Source organism: Acipenser ruthenus, chromosome 19 (genome assembly GCF_902713425.1).
Source record: "Acipenser ruthenus chromosome 19, fAciRut3.2 maternal haplotype, whole genome shotgun sequence".
NCBI lineage: Eukaryota > Metazoa > Chordata > Actinopteri > Acipenseriformes > Acipenseridae > Acipenser > Acipenser ruthenus.
Window position 1 is genome coordinate 22485525 of NC_081207.1, and position 20529 is coordinate 22506053.

A 20529-nucleotide genomic window follows, 5' to 3' on the forward strand; every position below is an offset into this window, starting at 1 on the left:
CGTTTTGGCTAAACCCTACCATTCTGTTAGTAATGTGGATATACATGTAATTGTGATGATTTTTGAGAAAACAATACTATATACAGTATATAATTTTTGTGAAAATGTAATGTGCATATCAGCTTACTTAACATGGATTTGGTACCCGAGGCTGAGGGCACTAAACATACAACGACACTGTTTAGCATCAAGAACAGAGTTTGCCCCAGAACATTCATTCATACTTATTACCTGTTTTACAGTACTGGTTCGACAGCTGACCTTCCTTGACACATTGCATCCTTTCAGTTCCACTTCAAATGACTGTAGCAATGTGAATGACTTGGACAAAAGTTACTGTAATTCAACAAGAGTATAAGGCTGCAAAAAGAAGGCTCAGCGCAGCTCTCGCAGGGAGCTTACAATGTACAATACAATAGGGTAGTGCTGAGTGCGCAACTCATATTGTATGTCATCCTCTGTGATATTTTGCTGAAGTGGCTAGCCGAGGCCATTACCTATTGTTTCAACGCAGCCTCCGGTGAAAAAGTACATGCCTTCAAGTATAAGCCGGCTGCATAATGAATGAACACTTGGTAACATATTAATGAATACATTTACTTTCAAACTAGAAATAACTTCATATCGATTCATTTTGAGGGCAACTTCCATTGGTTTACTGCCAGTCCTACTTTTTTTTTTTTATAACAACCAAAGCAGCACCCGTACTTTTTCTATTACGTCACTTCCCATTTCCCATCGCCCATCGCCCTGTAACTCGGAAGAGATGGTGTAACTAATAATAGGGACATCGGGTTGTTAGATGTTTAAAAGTTAGTGGCTGTTTCCTTAAACGTGGAAATGTCGAGTCGGGCTTTGCGGAGACTTAAAGGGAACCCCCGGGGTCAGGAGGCCCTACAAGCGGGTGACCCGGAGCTGGAGACAGGGGAAGAGGAGGAAGAGACCCAGACAGAACCGGCAAAGAACACCAGTCGGAAAGCAAAGAAAAACAAGAAACAGAAAAATATCTGTAATATCTACGAGCTGGTGAGCGTGCATACAACACAAAATACGTTTAAAAAATAGCATTTTTTTTCAGGACATTGTTTAAATTTCAGCAATACTAAATCACTGCGTGACAGCCAAGTGACACACGTTCAGAAATTATATATATATATATATATATATATATATATATATATATATATATATATATATATATATACAAGAAACGTAATCTAGTTACATAAATAAAGTAACTTTTCGTATGTCATTGTATTCTCTATAAAGCTGCAGATTCCAGTGCCGTTCAGTTTCGCTACATGTGATGTTTATTAATTTTCCATCGTTCTTTCCTAAAGCAGAAAGCAGATCTTGTTGTCATGTTTCCTTAACAAATGCGGTGATTTTTTTTTTTAAGGCTCCTTTTGTATGGTGGTTTTGTCATATAGACAGTAGTTTAGACTTTTACTAAACTATTCCTTACACTGGATTAATGCTTGGCAAAAATGTCTAATAAATACTGTATTGCCTGACTGTGATTTAATACATTGTGGTTATTGTACCTGAGAGGTTCAGTCTAGCACTGGTTTGCCAATTTGTTTCCGTTCAATTATGTTTCCAAAGTTAACTACAGAAAATACAATATACTATTATAGTGTGGTAATTAGAAATATCTGTACACAGATCACAGCCTTGATACAAAATTATATTAATATACTAACAAAAGACAAGGAAATTCTAAAATGACAATGTTGTCCATGGCTAATTGTGAATCAAGCATGAGATGTTATTTCAGAAGACATAGCGTCTGCTATAGAATAATGAAATATTTCTTATATAGGCAATGTGTGTACCATAATGCTTTAAATGGAATTCTGTTTGTATAATACTAAACCCATTAACTATGAGACTGAATATTGTTATAGATAAATGAAGCTGAGAATGAGACTGATAAAAATTGTGAAGTTGAAGCCCCAGCAGAAGAAGAGCATGTGGAGTCCAAGCTAGACCCTGACAACCAGGAAAAGGAGGAGAAGAGTGATAATGAGGAGACAGAAAAGCAAGAGGAGACCCGGGAGATAGAAAAGGTAAAACGAAGAAAGCAGAGCAGAAAGGTTCTGTATTGACCGTATACATCTTGTTGTGAAGAGAAAAAATACCAAGTACGGTCATTCTTTATCATTAGTAACTTATGTTCTTATTGTGCTATAGATTTCATTCAGGGATTCTACAATATTTTTGAGTGATATACAGTATCATTGGAAAGTGTTTGAAAAACAGCCTTAAACGAGAGAGCGTCAGAACGAGGTCTGCAATTAATTTAGAACAAGAGGCAAAAAATAGTGTGGGTCAGTTTCTTAATATTCATCATGCGCATCAAGATCTGTAGAGGTGACTTGTCTATACACTGTACACTTTTTACAAGCTGTTATCCCTTATGGTGTGCTCCTGCTGTGCAGTGTCACCGCACATACCTGTTATGTGCTGTTTATATACTTTATAAGTACATGTGTGTTGCTTGTTTTCTTTCAGTCGAGTGTGAGTGTTAAAGCAAGCAAGAAAAAAAAGAAAAAGAAAAACAAGAAGACAACAGCAGGGGATGCTCAGGTACATCATGCTCTGGTTTTATTCAATGCAGATTTAGTCTAAGACGAGAATTGCTGAACATTTCATTTGAGTTGTTCTCCGATGGGGTTTTATCAGTACAGTCTATGCCTTCTTGCGTGTTATTGCTACACACAGTACATATTTTATCTATCAACCAGTATAATACAGGAACTTGGTCATCTTCTAAGCAAGTGATGGCATTCTGATTGCACTGGGCAGCAGCTATCGTGTGCTGCATTTAGGAAGAAGCAGTGTCTCCCTAGATGCTTTTTGTTTTGTGAGGGAGCAGTTCAAGTGATCAAGTGATCCTGAATTGCAGTGCAGTGGCACTGTACTTCCCAGTTTGTTTTCAAGCATTCAGACACATCGTATTCATCACAGATTTAATTAACTACGTAGCAACATAAGGTTACATAAGGTCCCCAGTAACTACCTGTTGATCTCCTCTCAGAATATTGACTGTAAGCCATGATCCTAACTAGATAAACAAACCAAAAATATCTTGCATTTAATTCTTTTGTATTCCACAATATATGTCTTGTTAAGCAAAAAAAAACAAAAAACCCAGCAACAACATTGTAGAGGTTATCTGTGTGTTTACAGATGGTGGTACACTGCTTTCAAATTATGGTGTAGTATGAAAATTAGCTTTTATTTCTGTTTTTAGAAGCATCTAAAAAATATGACCGATCATGAGGTGTCTCCCACCTCCCACATATTATGTACTTGGCCTCTATTAAAGTTCTCATTAAAGTTTTTATGGTGGTATGGACCTTGACATAAAGATGTAAGGGAAGATGTAGTAGATGCAAGAAAAGGTTTTAACAAGGGAGTCTTTTATTAAACATTGCATTTAATAATTGTGTTTGGCAACAGCAATTGCATAACATTTGCTCATCCTTAAAAAAAAAAAAAAAGAAATTTGCACACTTGTTACAATTTACTTTGAGTAGTTCATACGCGAGAAATGCAAATAAAAAAGTGGATGCATTCTTTACTGGTGCTTGATAAATTAATTATCTAAGGACTTTTGTTTTTCATCAACACAGGTATTTCACATATTAAAGTATTAAACAGATTTTTACGTCAGAGTGCTGCTTTAGGTTAGTGTCTGTGGCAATTAAGGACTTCATCAATTGCCTTGTATTTGTCTCATGCAGGAGGAAGGGTGCACCGATGACATTGACAGTATCCTGGAGACGATTGAAAATCAAAATGGCCTGTCCTATCGGAATGAGTGCTCCAGAAATGCTGACACCAGGCCTATTCTTTATGTAGAACATAGGTGAGCACACTCACAATCTTATTCTGTCTCTGCATCAATTAATCTGGATCTTACATTTCTATATAGAACAATAAAATATATAACTGATTTGGCAACCACTTTTTGAGGGTGTGGGATTTTAGATTGGGAACAGACTCTAGTGGCTAGATTTCCTTTTTCACATGATAGGCTAGCATTGAGTTTTTTTTTAATTTGTTGAATTAATTGGCTAATCCAAATACAGAAAATGTCTATTCTGATGATTGCAGTGCTTACATTTTCACAGCAAACCTAGTGTCCGATCATTTGGAGAATTAAATACATGTATAATTTATTAATCTAATCTAGATCATCTTGCATAATAAAGGAAATAGTGTGATTAAACCCTGCGGTGGTAAACGGCGTTCTCTATTCTGTAATACATTAAAGCTTTTCTACAATACTGAACTATTAAATATATTTATTTAACAAATATAGTGGCTGATGTCTGAATTCTATTAATTTGCTTATTGTTTATAAATCAACTGAACTGATTTGTTTACATACAACTAAATAAACTTTCTGCAACTAATTACATTTCATAGTCTAGCATGTTTTTCTTTCTTGCATTGATGTTTTAGAAACCTGAATCCTGAAACGGAGCTGAAGAGATATTTTGGGGCTCGAGCAGTCTTGGGGGATCAAAGGTTAGATTGGATTTTATTTTTGCAAAAGTGTTAGGTTTTTTATTTTTATTACATTTTGCTTCTTCATAATGTTCCTTAAGTGGATTTTAAAGATTTGGAGATCAGTTCTTTTAAGGTGAAAATAAAAATAAAAAAAAACGTTTTTCTTATAGCCTGTAGTCATCACTGAGTGGTACAACACAACATACAACATTCATTGTAGTAACTAAATCGTGTAGCTAAATCATGTTCTATTCAGCCATGAAGAGAAGAAACGAAATAAAACTGATACTGCGTATCATAGGATTACATACTTCAAAATAATCTAAGAAGCTAGTTTAAGATAGTCAATAACTGAAAGCCGTTTTAAATCTGTATCTTCCTCAAGCAGACCAAGGCAAAGACAGCGACAGTTTCACCGCAGCACATGGATGACAACACTAAAGAACACCTGGCCACGATTCAGCAAACCTGGTATATGCAACTGATGTATTTTTTTTTTATAACCTGTTCAGTGGAGTAGGAAGCCTTATTAAAGATCCACTTATGTTTATGTAACGCTCTTGTCATATTTTCAGCACCCTATATCTCTGAAACTGTTTCATATACAGACTTTTATCTGCAGGGATATAACTGCCTCTTAAGTAAATGCACTAGTCTGTGCTGCAAGGGATGATTTATTTAGATTGCTAAAATGCATCTATCAATGTTTCTTTTTATTACAAGCATCGCAAGTTACAAAGCCACTAATGGGGCGTGTGGTTTGTGTGTACGGCAACTGTGGAAATCTGATCAGCACACACTATCATTGTGCAAAGTTAAAATAAATATTGAAACAAACATGTTATTGCTAATAAAATAGTACAGTATGTGTCTCTACTAACTACTGCTGTTGCCACAGGGATTCTCTATATGTGATTTATTACTCTATAAAATAAAAACAAAATTGAAATCTGTAATAAAATAAATTACTATATATATAATATATATATATATATATATATATAATATATATATATATATATATATATATATAATTATACAAGACTTATACAAGATTATTATACAAGACAAATGACATTTATGCCATTGTTTTATGTTTTTAATCTCTGAAGGGATTTCCATGAGCCTTCTGGAGACAAGAGATGGAGTCCAGTATTTCACTTTTGAACACAGCAGGGAGTATCAGCAAGTTCAGTTCAAATTCCTGGATGCAGTGGAGTCTATGGACCCAAACAACATTGTGGTGCGTACTTGAAAGCACAAAGCTGCCTTTAATACTGCTTTAAGTTATTGCATTATGAAAGTGTAGGTTACTATACAGGACACCACTTAAAAACTGTAAAATTGATTTTGTTCTTTGGATCAATGTATTGCTTACCAGAAATAAAACTTGTTTTTCTTGCTGCAAGCTGTTGCATTGTATTTGACTTCCCAGATTATTATTATTATTATTATTATTATTATTATTATTTATCTTTACCATTGCTGGGGTACCTACATTTGCCCAGCCTTCAGCAATAAAGTATAAAAAGTATATGGCAAAAGAAAATGTTCAATTGTACCTTTTTCCCAGTTCCCTCTGCTAAAACACACACAGACTTTTCCAACATTCTCAGTATTTAAACACAATCACAAATACTACACACCATGGCATGGCATTGTCATAGTCTGCACCAAACGAAAAACAAGCCTGCTAAATTCTGATTGTCAGCAGAATTGTACAGAATGGGCCAGTGAAACCTCCCGAAGTGATTTGAAAGCGTGTTTCTCCTGCAGCTGCCATTAAAAAAATAAGCGGCTTCATAGCAACCTTCCTGCCAGGTGGACAGAGTTTGTAAATTTTGAAAAAATACATAATCTAGGGGCCTAGGACATGCAGGTCCACAGATGAGTGATACAAAGAGACCATAATCATTACAGTACACTGATCATGTTGCGAAAGCAACATTCTTTAAGACCTTTCGACTGGTAAATTAAAGCAATTAATGATTGTTGAATCTAAAGCTGTTTATTTGTGACATCATGGGTTAAAGTGCCTTTCTGTTTTGTTGTTCTGTAGCTCCTCTTGCAAATGAATCCTTATCACATTGACTCCTTGCTCCAACTCTCTGATGTCTGTCGCATTCAAGATGATCAAGAAATGGCTAAAGACCTGATTGGTGAGACTCTTGCTTGTGCCTTTCAACTGAACTGAGCTGAACTGTGTATCGTCTGGCCAGGGTTTATGTCTGTATCTGGTTCACTGCCAGCTAAAGCAGAAAAGCACAGCAGTGTGGCGGGGAGGGCACACAAAAAAGCCTTCAGAGCCCACACAGCGTATGGAAACCTTTTCTTTTATGGTGTGGGTCATGCCTGGATGATGACATCACAACCACATACAGTATGTGATGGACTACTGCAACACACTAATCCAAGACACTGTGCATGGTTCTCCCTACACATCACGGGCCAACTTTGATGCCAGTTCATTTACTGATACCATATACAGCAGTAGGCTTTCTTTTGTCATGACTATGCCCAACGGAACATCCTTTGTGCAGTTCACTGCTGTGACCCTTTGGATACAGCTATACATGCTCAAAATTATATATCCGTAATTGTATTAATAAAACAAATGTTACATTTCCCACTAGAGAGGGCCCTGTACAGTTTTGAATGTGCATCCCATCCTGTGTTCAGCTTGACCTCTGGAACATCCAGACTTGATTATCTACGACCTGAAAATAGGTGAGTATCTGGGGTTAGACAGCCTTTATAGTAATACTCTAAACGGGTTAGGAAATAAACATACTTCAATTGTGTGATAGAGGATTCCTCCAATAGCAGGCATACAGTTTTAACATACACATAGAGTCTCAGACTACATCAATCTTTAGGTAAACAATCTATATAAAAAGATCAGTTTATCAGATCATACCAAAATGCAATCAGAAAGGTCTACAGCAGTGGTACTCAATTCTGGCCCTCGAGGTCCAATCCAGTCCTGGTTTTTACTCCAAGCATGTTTTGATGTAGTTAATTGAAGCTGCTAAGAGGCAATTAACTAATTTAGGACCTGCTTGGAATAAAGACCAGGACTGGAATGGATCTCGGGGGCCAGAGTTGAGTAGACTGTGGCAATGTGGCATCATTAACCCTTTAGCTGACAACTGTTATTGCCCCCCCTTTCATGTTGGAAAGTGAAGGGAATTGTTGTATGCATCACATTGCTATGCACTATGTCTGTATCAAGACATTTCATTATCACTGTGAAGTACATTTCTTCTCTCCTCCCCTACTCCCCTCAAAAAGATCAATGCATCTATAATCTAGCACAAGTAATCAGCTACTGTGTAACCACAGACGTTAGTTGTAGCCTAATACTTAACCTAAATCCTGAACATGTTTGTTGTAATACGGGTAGTAAACTAAGCGACAGTATAATAAGAACAGAACTCTTTTTTCTGCCATTTATCCATTTACAGGGCATTTTACTTGTCACTGTATAAGCATATGATGTTTCTGGAGAAAAGAGGATGTCCCCGGACAGCACTGGAGTACTGTAAACTCATACTAAGGTAAGTGTTACCTTTCTATTTCACAGTGGAACAGCAGTGTAAGTAGCTACAGTACTGTGCAAAAGTTTTAGGCAGGTGTGAAAAAATGCTGTAACGTAAGAATGCTTTCAAAAATAGACATGTTAATAGATTATATTTATCAATTAACTAAATGCAAAGTGAGTGAACAGAAGAAAAATCTAAATCGAATCCATATTTGGTGTGACCACCCTTTGCCTTCAAAACAGCATCAATTCTTCTAGGTACACTTGCACAAAGTCAGGGATTTTGTAGGCATATAGTCAGGTGTATGATTAAACAATTATACCAAACAGGTGCTAATGATCATCAATTCAATATGTAGGTTGAAACACAATCATTAACTGAAACAGAAATAGCTGTGTAGGAGGAATAAAACTGGGTGAGGAACAGCCAAACTCAGCTAACAAGGTGAGGTTGCTGAAGACAGTTTACTGTCAAAAGTCATACACCATGGCAAGACTGAGCACAGCAACAAGACACAAGGTAGTTATACTGCATCAGCAAGGTCTCTCCCAGGCAGAAATTTCAAGGCAGGGGTTTCCAGATGTGCTGTCCAAGCTCTTTTGAAGAAGCACAAAGAAACAGGCAACGTTGAGGACCGTAGACGCAGTGGTCGGCCAAGAAAACTTACTGCAGCAGATGAAAGACACATCATGCTTACTTCCATTCGCAATCGGAAGATGTCCAGCAGTGCCATCAGCTCAGAATTGGCAGAAAACAGTGGGACCCTGGTACAGCCATCTACTGTCCGGAGAAGTCTGGTCAGAAGTGGCCTTCATGGAAGACTTGTGGCCAAAAAGCCATACCTCCGACGTGGAAACAAGGCCAAGCGACTCAACTATGCACGAAAACACAGGAACTGGAATGCAGAAAAATGGCAGCAGGTGCTCTGGACTGATGAGTCAAAATTTGAAATATTTGGCTGTAGCAGAAGGCAGTTTGTTTGCCGAAGGGCTGGAGAGCGGTACACGAATGAGTGTCTGCAGGCAGCAGTGAAGCATGGTGGAGGTTCCTTGCAAGTTTGGGGCTGCATTTCTGCAAATGGAGTTGGGGATTTGGTCAGAATGAATGGTCTCCTCAATGTTGAGAAGTACAGGCAGATGCTTATCCATCATGCAATACCATCAGGGAGGCATCTGATTGGCCCCATATTTATTCTGCAGCATGACAACGACCCCAAACATACAGCGAAAGTCATTAAGAACTATCTTCAGCGTAAAGAAGAACAAGGAGTCCTGGAAGTGATGGTATGGCCCCCACAGAGCCCTGATCTCAACATCATTGAGTCTGTCTGGGATTACATGAAGAGAGAGAAGCAACTGAGGCTGCCTAAATCCACAGAAGAACTGTGGTTAGTTCTCCAAGATGTTTGGGCCAACCTACCTGCCGAGTTCCTTCAAAAACTGTGTGCAAGTGTACCTAGAAGAATTGATGCTGTTTTGAAGGCAAAGGGTAGTCACACCAAATATTGATTTGATGTAGATTTTTCTTCTGTTCACTCACTTTGCATTTAGTTAATTGATAAATATAAACTATTAACATGTCTATTTTTGAAAGCATTCTTACTTTACAGCATTTTTTCACACCTGCCTAAAACTTTTGCACAGTACTGTACATAGGGGCTTGTCGTTTTCAAGGAGGAGGAAACTGTCACGCTGAGCCGAATAGAATATCCTTTATGCTACTTTCAGTACTTGTTTTGCAGAAGATTTATAAATTACATCTTGAAGCTCTGTTGTAGCTCAACAAAACAAAAAGTAAAGATAATATAGGCAAGCACACATGTTTCTGTATATTAGAAATCCACTTGCAAAGCTTTAATATGGTGTACTGTCACAATCTACCATGCTGTTGTATAGTTTTGCCTCCCCCCTTATACAATGGGCTTAAGAGGTGATCTACATGAGACAGTGGGGAAAGGATTCAGGTGTCATTTCACATGGGGAGTTGGAAACTCTTTAATGAAACTCTAATGGTCCTTTTATCTACTTATTTGCCTCCATCTACAACAACTACAAAACAACAGCAGCAGGGTTATCCAAGTGCTTTGGCTTTTGACTGGAGGCAAAAATTCTGCATGTAAATAAAAAGCCTTGTGGAAAAACGATAAGCAGCTCCATGACAAACAGAAAATATATCTTGTGGCTTTTGAATAAGAATAGTTTGTGTTTGAATAGTGCCATCGTGGCTTCGCATGTTAAATGAAATGTATGAATATGCTTTGTTTTTTGTCTAATGGGTGCACTTGTCCAGTACCTTTCACAATTTTAAAAGCCGACTTTATTAATTTTCTACCCCCAGTCTTGATCCTGATAACGACCCTCTGTGCATGCTGCTGCTGCTTGATTTCCTGTCACTGCGCTCACGAGAGTATTCGTTCCTGAGTCGGATCTATGAGGAGTGGGAGGTAAGGAGGCACTGCACACGCACTTTAGAAGGGGGGGAGGGGGAGGGGGGAGGGGGAACTAATATAGCTTTAAATCTCACGAGCAAGAACAATCCTGTGTTTCTTGTAATCTCATTTTCAATCTAGCAGATCTGTTACAATTCTGCAATAGAAATGTAGGAATTTGTTGCCACTCAGTAGTTGGGGTGGATCTTAAGTATTCAGAACGAATCCATGCGAGATACACGCCATGAAGGAGGGACATTGCCCAACTGCACTGGGAAAGTTTTTTTTTTTGGTAGGTATTTATTTTTTTCACAGGGAAAGGTGGTCAACTCATAGTGAATTGAGGAGCAGATTCCAGTGTTTTTTCAGTGTTTATTGGATATACACCGATGTAATTGTTTATTTATTTATTTATTTTTTTTTTTTCAGACATAGTGTCAGGCAAGAAACTTTAAAATAATCGCCTTGGTACTGGTCAATTTTATATCTTGGCTAATGTATTCTTCTTGTGTAGAATTGCTTTGAATGTTATTTTATGTATGTCGTGACATGTCTGTCATGACTTTTTAAAAAGTTAAAGGCACTCCTGTGACCTCAAAAGGGCTTTCAAACATATCTTCTTTCTAAATTCAGCTGGTACACCAGATTATAGCTATTAACCTGCCAATCTGCCCAGGGGTGCTTTTAGACTGAAACAGAAAATGATATACAAAGTTCATCTAAACAAGTTGCATTCTATATTAGTTAAAGTAACTGTGATATTTCGAATCAAGCTAACTACTGTAAATAGTCACCCTATACTTCACGACAATAGGGAGGACATTATTATAGAATCAACAGGAAACTTATAAAGTTTCCACCTTTTGATTAATTTATTTAACAAAAAGTTTCAGGTTATCAGAATAAAAGTAGTCAGGATGTTTCCCAATTCCAGATGTGCTGTTTACTGACATCTGTTTTCTGCAATGTTCAAATTGAATGCAAACATTGTGAACTGTACATAGTGTCGCACCGCTGTTTTAAACTCATGGTTTTCAATCTGATGGACAAATGTGTGGCTGCATTTACATCTGCCCGTATTTTTAATGAAATTTTGGTAGGTTGTTTACTTGGGTTTTGTTGTTCCAGGCCCACCGGAACCTGTCACAGCTTCCAAACTTTGCCTATTCAGTGGGGCTGTGTTATTACTTCCTCAGTCAGCAGGAGGACCTCCCCGCTTCAGAGTGCGCTCAGAAGCAACAGACAGCTGATCACTTGCTACAAAATGCACTGCTGATGTTTCCAAGCGGTAAGAGACGCATCTCTATTTGTTCTAGCAAATGTCACGCTACGGTATACGGTTATTCTGATTTTTGTGGGGTGTTTGGTTTGCCATTTTAGGTCCTGCTGCTATTTGGATGAAATCAGATTAAGTCTTTACTGTTTACTCAGAATGGTATTTTTAGTTTTCTTACTGCTTCTGGTTTACTTGTAGTGTTGATGCCTCTATTGGAGATATGTGCTGTAGAGCCTGATGCTGCAGTCTCATCGCATGCATTTTTTGGACCAAGGACTCAAATTGGGTAGGTGTTGTTATCACTGATTTTAACTGTTACAAAAATGTTCCAGCCAACATCCTTTTACAAAATTGATGAAAGAACAATGGCCTTCTGTGTGTAGTATGATGGTATTTAAATGCAGAGGTTATCGCTAAATGATTTAAGAAAATACAAATGTTCTTGTCCAAACACTTTATTACATTAATTTATCGCAAAATACATTTTGCTTTAAAGACTCTTTTTAGGAATTGTCAAGACCATCAGATAACAGAAAAAAACTGTTGTAAAATCAGAATACTCATTTCTCTTTTTAAATGTTCTTAATATGATATGAAAGTGATACAGTAAGTTACAATTTCTTATAAATAGTCTAGTGCTTCGAATAATGCAGAGTGTTTTGGTGTTTGGTATGGTAAACATATACAGATGTTTCACTATTCTCTGACAATCACACAATACAACTAATTTGTTCCTTTAAGTTATAGGACTTTGGTCTGGCGACCAAATACTTCAGAGTAGCATAATCTATTAAGTGCACAGCTGAAAGCTATCATTCTCTTGTGGGTGCTTGAAATTGCACCTTTAGGTAAATGGATATGAAATATTTTTTCAGGAGACTGTGTAAAAGGAGGATTGTTTTCGATTATGTAGGTCAGTTGTTTGTTAAACACGTTATTAAACATGTTTTTATGTGGCAGTGGGTTAGTTGCAAAGCCTTCATTTTTTTGTATTGGTCAGGTGATTGGTGTGAGATTTCAATATGATATCCTGTAGCGATACCAGTGTAGAATCATATAGAAAGCTGATGAGATTGTGTGTGTCTGTACAGGCAGCCCCCTGCCCTGAATGAGCTCGTGGCCCTCTTCGTCGGGAGGAGTCACTCTCTGTGGAAAGACCCGGCTGTGATGCTGTGGCTGGAGAGGAATGTTAAAGAAGTGCTGCAGAGAGTAGATGCCAATGATCCTGTGGTGGAGGAGTATGAGAAGAAGTAAGCCCCCCTGTTGAAGTGTGAAACACTCAGATAAACTGTTTAGGGGGTAGACATGTATTTTAAGAGAGTACAAATCTAAACTATGGCTTTCCAATGTGTATTTTGTATTTGAAAACATGATGTCTGGGCTGGTACCATTTTAGGTTCAAGAAAGTTATCAGTTTCTACACCCTATTCTCAGGATATCTGTTAAGCTTGCACTTCCTGGGTCATTTCACCTTTGGGCCAAAGCATGTTAGTTAAAAGAGAAGCAGCTGGTTGGTTAATGACAATAAAGAAGCTATTGAAGAGCTGGGAAAAATTTCATCCTCCAGGTGAAATGACCAAGTAATAAATGTAACACAATCTAAAAACATGGCTTGCAAACAGAAATGAACCAAGTGTGATACCAGATATCATGTTTTAAAACAAAAGTTACTACGGCATGATTTTTTTTAAACTGAACATTGTAGACCTATATATGGTGCATAAAAGGCAACATTTACTGAATTTTACAATTGTCACTTGATTTATAGTGTGTATGAAAAGGGCTGGTAAGAGAAATAATGTTCCAGTACATCAGGCTTGGAATATATTATTAGACTCAGTCATAGCTTGAGGATAAGTAATATACAATAAGTAGGGTTAATATAGTACATTTGAAAAACCAAGACATTAGATTATGAGGACATATTATTCCAACTAATAAGTCATAAAAACACATTTTAATAAAACATTTTAATATTTTTTCAATAAAAATAAATAAATTAAAAATAATAATTGCATGCAAGAGTAAAAATACATAAATAAACATAAGTAATGTGCTGCCTGAAAGCTTTTTTTAATACAGGGGTAAATGGTTAGTTCTGTTATGTTGCCGTTATGATGTTATGCTTGATGTAATGGCTAATGCATACCTGCTGTTCCCCTGGACCCATGAAAACTAGATGTTGCAGTTCCTGGCGAACATTTAAAATGTATATACCTGTATCTACAGAAGGAAGCTGAGGTACCAAAGTGCCCCAAGAAGCATCCATCGCCATGTTATCTTGTCTGAGATAAAGGAGGCCACAGCTGCTCTGCCTCTGGTAAGAGAGATTAGCACAGTCGTATCCCAGGCTACACAGGACAGGCGATGCTGCAGTTTCTTGGGATAGCAGATAAAACAGTTCTTGTTGTCGAACATTGGGTTCTATTTGTCAACTATTTTATGCTGAATTAAAATAGGACTATATTTGAATAGTGATAATATTGCCAGTAGTAATAAGGTAAAGGTAAAATTCATCTTACAGCCTTGATCATCGTTCCTTTTACTAAAATGAAAACACGTGGAACTTGATATCTATAGTTCTAGAATCTTACATCAAACATGATTTTTTTTTTTTTTTTTTTTTTAAATCCTATCCACTTTTCCAATTGTGGTTACAACATTATTTGCTGCAAGTTAATGAAAATAAGAAGATATGTGATGACCCACGTCTGCCTAGCTTTGTCGCACTTGTGTTTTTACATGTGCATACATTCATTGGCATTTTGTATTTACAGCTTTGGCAGGAGATGTATGTTGCTCACATGCTTGTTTTCCTCTCCAGGAAGTGACTGCTCAGCCAGTGATGGGGTTTGATCCCTTGCCTCCTTTAGATTCGGTGGCTTCTTACACCAGACCTGAAAGGTATATTTGCTTTTTAGACTGGCATGCATGGTGTCTTTGAACAACAGGTGATTCAGATGTGTTAATGACATTATTTTTATGAATGCTACCTCCTGTATTTATTCTGTAGTCTAACTGCATTCTTTTTCATTTAAATAGCTTTCAGATCTATGTGGAGGGTAGTCATTTGTCACTTAAAATGAAAATATATACTGGTAGACTGTAGCTTTCAAACAAAGATTAGATTAATCTGAGAATCATATGTGCTGTAATGAGGACCTTGAGCACATCATTAATTCACGCTTATATTCAAAGGATTTCTGACGTCAGCTTGGCTTGCACAGTACTAATTTGTTTTAATAACCATTGCTTATATAAAGCAAACTTTTTCAGAAAAAAAACATGTGGTCTTTTGCCAGTAAGATATATTGAGTTAAATGTAACTGAACGTCGCCATCCATTTCAAAGTTTGAATAAAATGCTTCTAGTGGTTTTATATATGTGTCTGGTTGCCTGAGATCATTATTAAAAATTAACAAATACAATTATACTAAAATATACAGTCCTTATTTACCATTCAACTGCAGTAGGGTCTGTAGATATTTAATCTTTTCTTTTTCAAATCTACAAATGGGAGCTACATTGATTTTATGTTTGCTTTCATATGAAGTCAGCTGAACTGAAAATGTTGGTCTTGTGACAGCCTTAACTATATAGAAATGAAAACAAAATTGAGGTAGAATGTGATCTGAATACAGGTCTTGTGTTTTCTATTGTAATAAATATATTTACAATACCCACTTTAGAAATAGCTTATATTAACTAATGCAGCTTACTTAAATATACAGAACTTTATATGCTTATTTGCCTAAAACGAAACTTTAAAATATTATAATTTACTGCAATGGTGAATGCCCAGGCTTGTACAAAATTCAATGTACATCTGAAGAAACACATTTTGGGTAAAATGTGAGCCATGACCATATCGCCTTATAACCTGTTACACAGTAGAAAGGGATAACAAGTTTTTTTAAAAACAGAAGTTTGAAATGTTACTAACCATTTTGCCAAAATGTGTCTCCTTTTGAAATGTATTTCTCAACATTACAGGTGGCATACATTCCTTGTAGGAGGAGGAAAATCCACTAATATTTATTGTTTTTAACCCCTTTTCCATAGAGCTAATAGAGTTGCTACTGATGAAAGCACTTTGTCGCTGTTTTTACGATCTCTACTGCCAAACTTCAACCTACAGGTAAGTGGGTATTTTATATGTGTATACATTGAGTTTTAAATAATTAGTTTTGTGTAAAATGCGTTCTAAACTCCCCAACTTTCAGTGCTATATGTCCTTGTGAACACTCAATAGTGTTAAATTTAAACATATTAAAAGTAACTTACTAAATTCATTGTCAAACTTTTTCTCAGTGTCTTCAATGTTTTGAAATACTTCTAATCGAAATGTTTGTCATTGAATTTATTAAGTTTATTTTAATGTGCCTACTAAAAAGGCTGCATCATTTGCAATACATGGCAGCTTACTGATTGAGCAGATCCACATATTTCTTTCAAAAAAATCACTAACATCTAGGCAGTTCTGTAGTTACTGTGTGTCATTACTATGTGTGCTGTAGTGTAAAACTGTTAAAATACAATTTTAGGTTCAAATATTAAGTGTTTTTATGTTCCTTATTTCAGGTCAGAATGTGAAGTCTCTTTAGAAATCCATAAAATGTAATTGGCATTACCATTGCTATAAAAATAGAATTGCTTTTTGTTATCAAACTTTTTTTTTTTTATTTAAACCTTTATTTAACCAGGTAAAGACATTGAGAACAAGTTCTCATTTAAAATGCGGACCTGGCCAAGAGGCAACATAAATACAACAAACAACAATACAGAGACAGTTGGAGACATTACAGCAATACGAAATCAATAAAAAAATAAATTTAAAAAAACCTAATAAAATCAGCATCTGCTCTGACAAGCACATGAAACAGGAAAAAGAGCTTCAAGTCTAGAAAAGAAAGCACCCTCTGAGATAAAACCAGGGAGTTTAAGCCTTGATTGTAACTCATTCCAATCGTGAGCAGCTGCATATTGGAATGAGTTATGCCCAACAGCAGTAAAAACACGAGGGACAATTAAACTAATCAAATTGCTGAATCGAAGGTTGTAGTAGGAGACCAATATAGTCAACAATTCTCTTAAATAGAGGGGTGATTTCCCGATTAGGGTTTTATAAATGAGTCTGTACCAATGACATAGCCGACGTGTTTTGAAGTGAGGGCCAGCCAACCAAAGTGTAGAGATCACAGTGATGAGAGCGGTAGGGAGCACCAGTGACAAATCTTATTGCAGAGTGATATAAAGCATCAAGCTTCCTAAGGGCAACATTAGAAGCAGCTTAATCTATCTCCATAATCTCCATAATCTAAAATGGGTAGTACAGACATCTGTACCAATAAGTACTTAGCTGGCCGTGTGAAGCATGATTTATTTCGGTAAAGAAAGCCGAGTAGTTCAAACTTTTGATTATTGACCCAATAATATTGTTAAAAATAACATTGATCAATATGTCAAAGAAAAGATTTTAAAGCATAGTTTTTTATTTGTTACAGATTGTATTTCCGAAATGCATCTACATTTCTGAAATACAGTAAGCTGTTTCTGAAGTTATGCATTCCCATTTTGGACTATGGGACTTTCTTTTATATTATTGATATTCTTTAAATATATAATCACCATACGTGCGCTCTTAAACTTTTTGCTGGTATGTCTATCCTATTTGGACAAACGGCAACAAAAGATATGCGCCATGTTATGGAGGCAATTAGTTCTACCAAAAAGGATTCACATCAGTGGAAGACTGAGGCACAGATTGAATGGGGTGACAGAATGGAACTGTTCCTTTTAAAAAAATAGTTTTGTATTCAGTTAACTATTACAAAAATAGTGTTTCTTTACTGACGTCCAGATTGGTGTCCCATTGCGTTTTAAAGTTAGTCAGTTCTTTCCTTTATGTAAGTATGTATGAATATAAAACATTAACGTAGCGGCAAATACTGTATTGAAATATACAGAATTTTGACCAAAAAATGTAACACTTGCAATATGTAGGACACACCTTTTTATATTGCTGCTTTTTCTTCCGAACTCAAGTATTTGAGATACAGACTTCAATAAACTCAGGCAATATAGTATGTGCAGGTAACCAAAAACATTAACCGGTCCTAATACAGGAGTCATATTGTTGTGTTGGAACATTCTGGTTTATAAAGACCATATAAAGACCAACACGTTTTAACATATTGGCTTCAACTTCAGAACAGATTCTCTCTGTAATGTTCAATTATGTGTATCTTGCAAACAGATATGAAAAATTTTACTGCCACATTCAGCAACTCCCAGAGCAAACATTAGTCGTTGTTGGTATTATACATGTTTCTCTAATGTAAGAATATATATTTTATTCTCATTGAACCCAATGCTGTATGTTTTGTCTCTGACAAGGCCCCTTGTTTGCTCTTTGCAGGGTGGCGTAAGGCCTGAGGAGGACCTGGAAGTGGCCCATGCTGGGCGACAGCTGAACCAGGAAGTGAACCGGCTAATGGGGGCTATGAGGGACATGCTGGCTAATATCCAGTTTCAGGAGCCACCGCGTGAGGACAACCCAGAGAGGGATGAAGAAGAGTGGGATTGAGACCGTTGAGGTCCAGTTTAGGTGTCTACAGGACAGCAGGCTGCTGGGCCAGGGCTGGGGAAGTTGGAAGGCTACCGGGCTTAGACAACAGCAATAACAAAGAAACCATTTTAAATTCAATAATTTATTCTGTTCAATTGGAACTGCCATTCTTGAGGTTCTAAGACCAAATTAACCCTGCTAATTCATCTGTTCTCAATAAAGCAGCAGCTTTGGAATTTTGATGCCACAATTGAAAGACCATGAATATGTATTTAAAGTCTCTTTCAATAGGAGGCTGTTTAAAAATGTAAATTTGAAAATAAAACACCCCCCCCACCCCCCCCCAAAAAAAAAAGCATACTTTTTTTTTCAATACTTTCCATTATTTATACATTTTGTCTGTTTGCAGCAATCCAAATGGATTTAATTTGTTATGTAAAAAAAAAAAACAGCCTCAGAATATGAATATTTTAATTAACAGCAGCAGAAAAAATGAATACACTGCTGGTAAATGCAATTCAGGCTTAATAACACTTTACAAAATGTAACAGTAGTTTTCACTTGAAAAATAATATGTAACCTACAAACCTGATGACTCTTAGGTAAGCATTTAATACCTGTTTCTTTTACAGTAATGCAAGCACAGTAAACACATTTATAAACTAATAGTGCTCTTGACAGTTATATCTGGGAAGCAGATACTTAAAAGTGGTGTAAGCAAAGTATTATTCTTTAAGATGAGGCAAAAAGGTTTGGTCAGAGTATCGGAATGTTTTTTTGTGCACGTGCTAAAACTATATATCCTCTACGTTTAAATGGAAGTGTGACATACAAATAGATTTGATGAATGGACAGACCCCTCTATATATACCCAGAATAGGATACTCTCAGTAATTTGTGCTAAAATACTATTTATTATCCCCAGGTTCTCCAGATGTATTGGAAAATGTGATGTGTGACACACATGCACATGTAAGACTTCCTACACTATAATCCCTTTCTCTGGGGATTTCATTTTGACTGTAAAAAAAGTATTTTTTTGTATTAAAAAAAGGGGAAAAAAACTTGTGGCATACAAAACATCCCCAAGTAATAAAAAAAAAAAAAAAAAAGATTTTCTCTACAGATTTGAAGACTTGTATGGACCTTCACATTTGATGTGATGTATTAGTGAAATCTATAATCTCTTGAGATATTCTGAGTGAAATCTAATCTCTTGAGATATTCTGAGGTGTGTTTTTTCTCCTTGTTCTCCTCATTCTTTAGAAGCACATTAGCAGCAAGCAGTACACTATGAACACATTCGTTTGAATCCAGTCTACTGGAAAGAATGTTTTTTTTACCAATAATATTAAATAACCTTTTTTGACTTAATTTCCAAAGGATTACTTGACATCCTGACTTCTGACTGTCCCCATGGCATGCATGGTAGTTTAAATATAGATATGTAGATCGATGGATGTCATGATTTGGGATCTGATAAAGATAATACGGTCAACATGAGAGTTTGGTAAAATGAGAACTTATATTAAGTTAAAAAAATATTAAATTAAGTTCCAACAATAAAAACATTCATAAATGGTTTAAGGTGTTTGTGTACGTGTGCTCTGTACCCTATCCCTTCAATTTTCCAACATTGGTTAACTGAGGATTATAAATTAATCTTTGAAGTCAAGGGTAGTCTATTTAGGTCTTAAACTGACCGTGGTTAAACCACTGCTCAAGAAACCACGTTTGATTTCTGGGATTTTGAGCAGTAATATATATATATTTGTCTATCTTATTAGCTCTGATAGCAGAGCTAATGTTGCTCAGCATCAGATAGCTAATGTGATTTGATTAATGGTCATTTTGTGGAACCTAAAATGTAGGTTTGAGACCTGTGGGTTATTCTTGATCCTGATTGGGAATTTACTTAAGGTGTGTTGCCACCACTCTCCACACTTCCTGGCGTAAGACTGCATGAAAAGATGAAGTGGACATAGTTATAATGTTCTCAGACAATGTCCCGGGATATGAGAGATGATGGGTGATTCACCATTTAAAAACAAGTCTATTAAAACAGGCTTTTCTTCTTTTTTTGCCATTGGTCAGTAGATAGAAACTGCCATGTTGTCCTATTTGATGATCTTTTGAAATAGAACCGATATAATTGCAGAGTACTTATTTGTGATCCTCAGATGATTTATCTTGT

The 20529-nt window shown here is 36.4% G+C and overlaps 1 protein-coding gene across 2 annotated transcripts; it reads left to right on the top strand.

Annotated features, from left to right (window-relative positions):
* The first annotated feature begins 710 nt into the window (after window positions 1-710).
* On the top strand, window positions 711-19922 carry tcf25 (transcription factor 25 (basic helix-loop-helix)). Of its 2 annotated transcripts, none has more exons than XM_034040513.3 (18): window positions 711-1026; window positions 1908-2069; window positions 2515-2589; window positions 3750-3874; window positions 4474-4539; window positions 4907-4992; window positions 5634-5764; window positions 6581-6680; window positions 7155-7248; window positions 7986-8078; window positions 10401-10506; window positions 11620-11779; window positions 11966-12053; window positions 12859-13017; window positions 13997-14087; window positions 14592-14671; window positions 15830-15905; window positions 18186-19922. In XM_034040513.3, exons 1-18 carry the CDS (start codon window positions 841-843, stop codon window positions 18351-18353), a joined length of 2046 nt encoding a protein of 681 aa, XP_033896404.2. In that variant the 5' UTR covers window positions 711-840; the 3' UTR covers window positions 18354-19922. The 2 variants fall into 2 exon arrangements, with proteins under 2 accessions (XP_033896404.2, XP_033896405.2); XM_034040514.3 differs by having other exon boundaries at window positions 4910-4992.
* Window positions 19923-20529: the final 607 nt, after the last annotated feature.

Coding starts and splice junctions, on each gene's coding strand:
- tcf25 (XM_034040513.3), top strand. CDS start 841: ATGTCGAGTCGGGCTTTGCGGAGACTTAAAGGGAACCCCCGGGGTCAG. Junction 4,540..4,906: donor GCAGTCTTGGGGGATCAAAG/GTTAGATTGGAT, acceptor ATCTTCCTCAAG/CAGACCAAGGCAAAGACAGC. Junction 12,054..12,858: donor GGACCAAGGACTCAAATTGG/GTAGGTGTTGTT, acceptor GTGTCTGTACAG/GCAGCCCCCTGCCCTGAATG.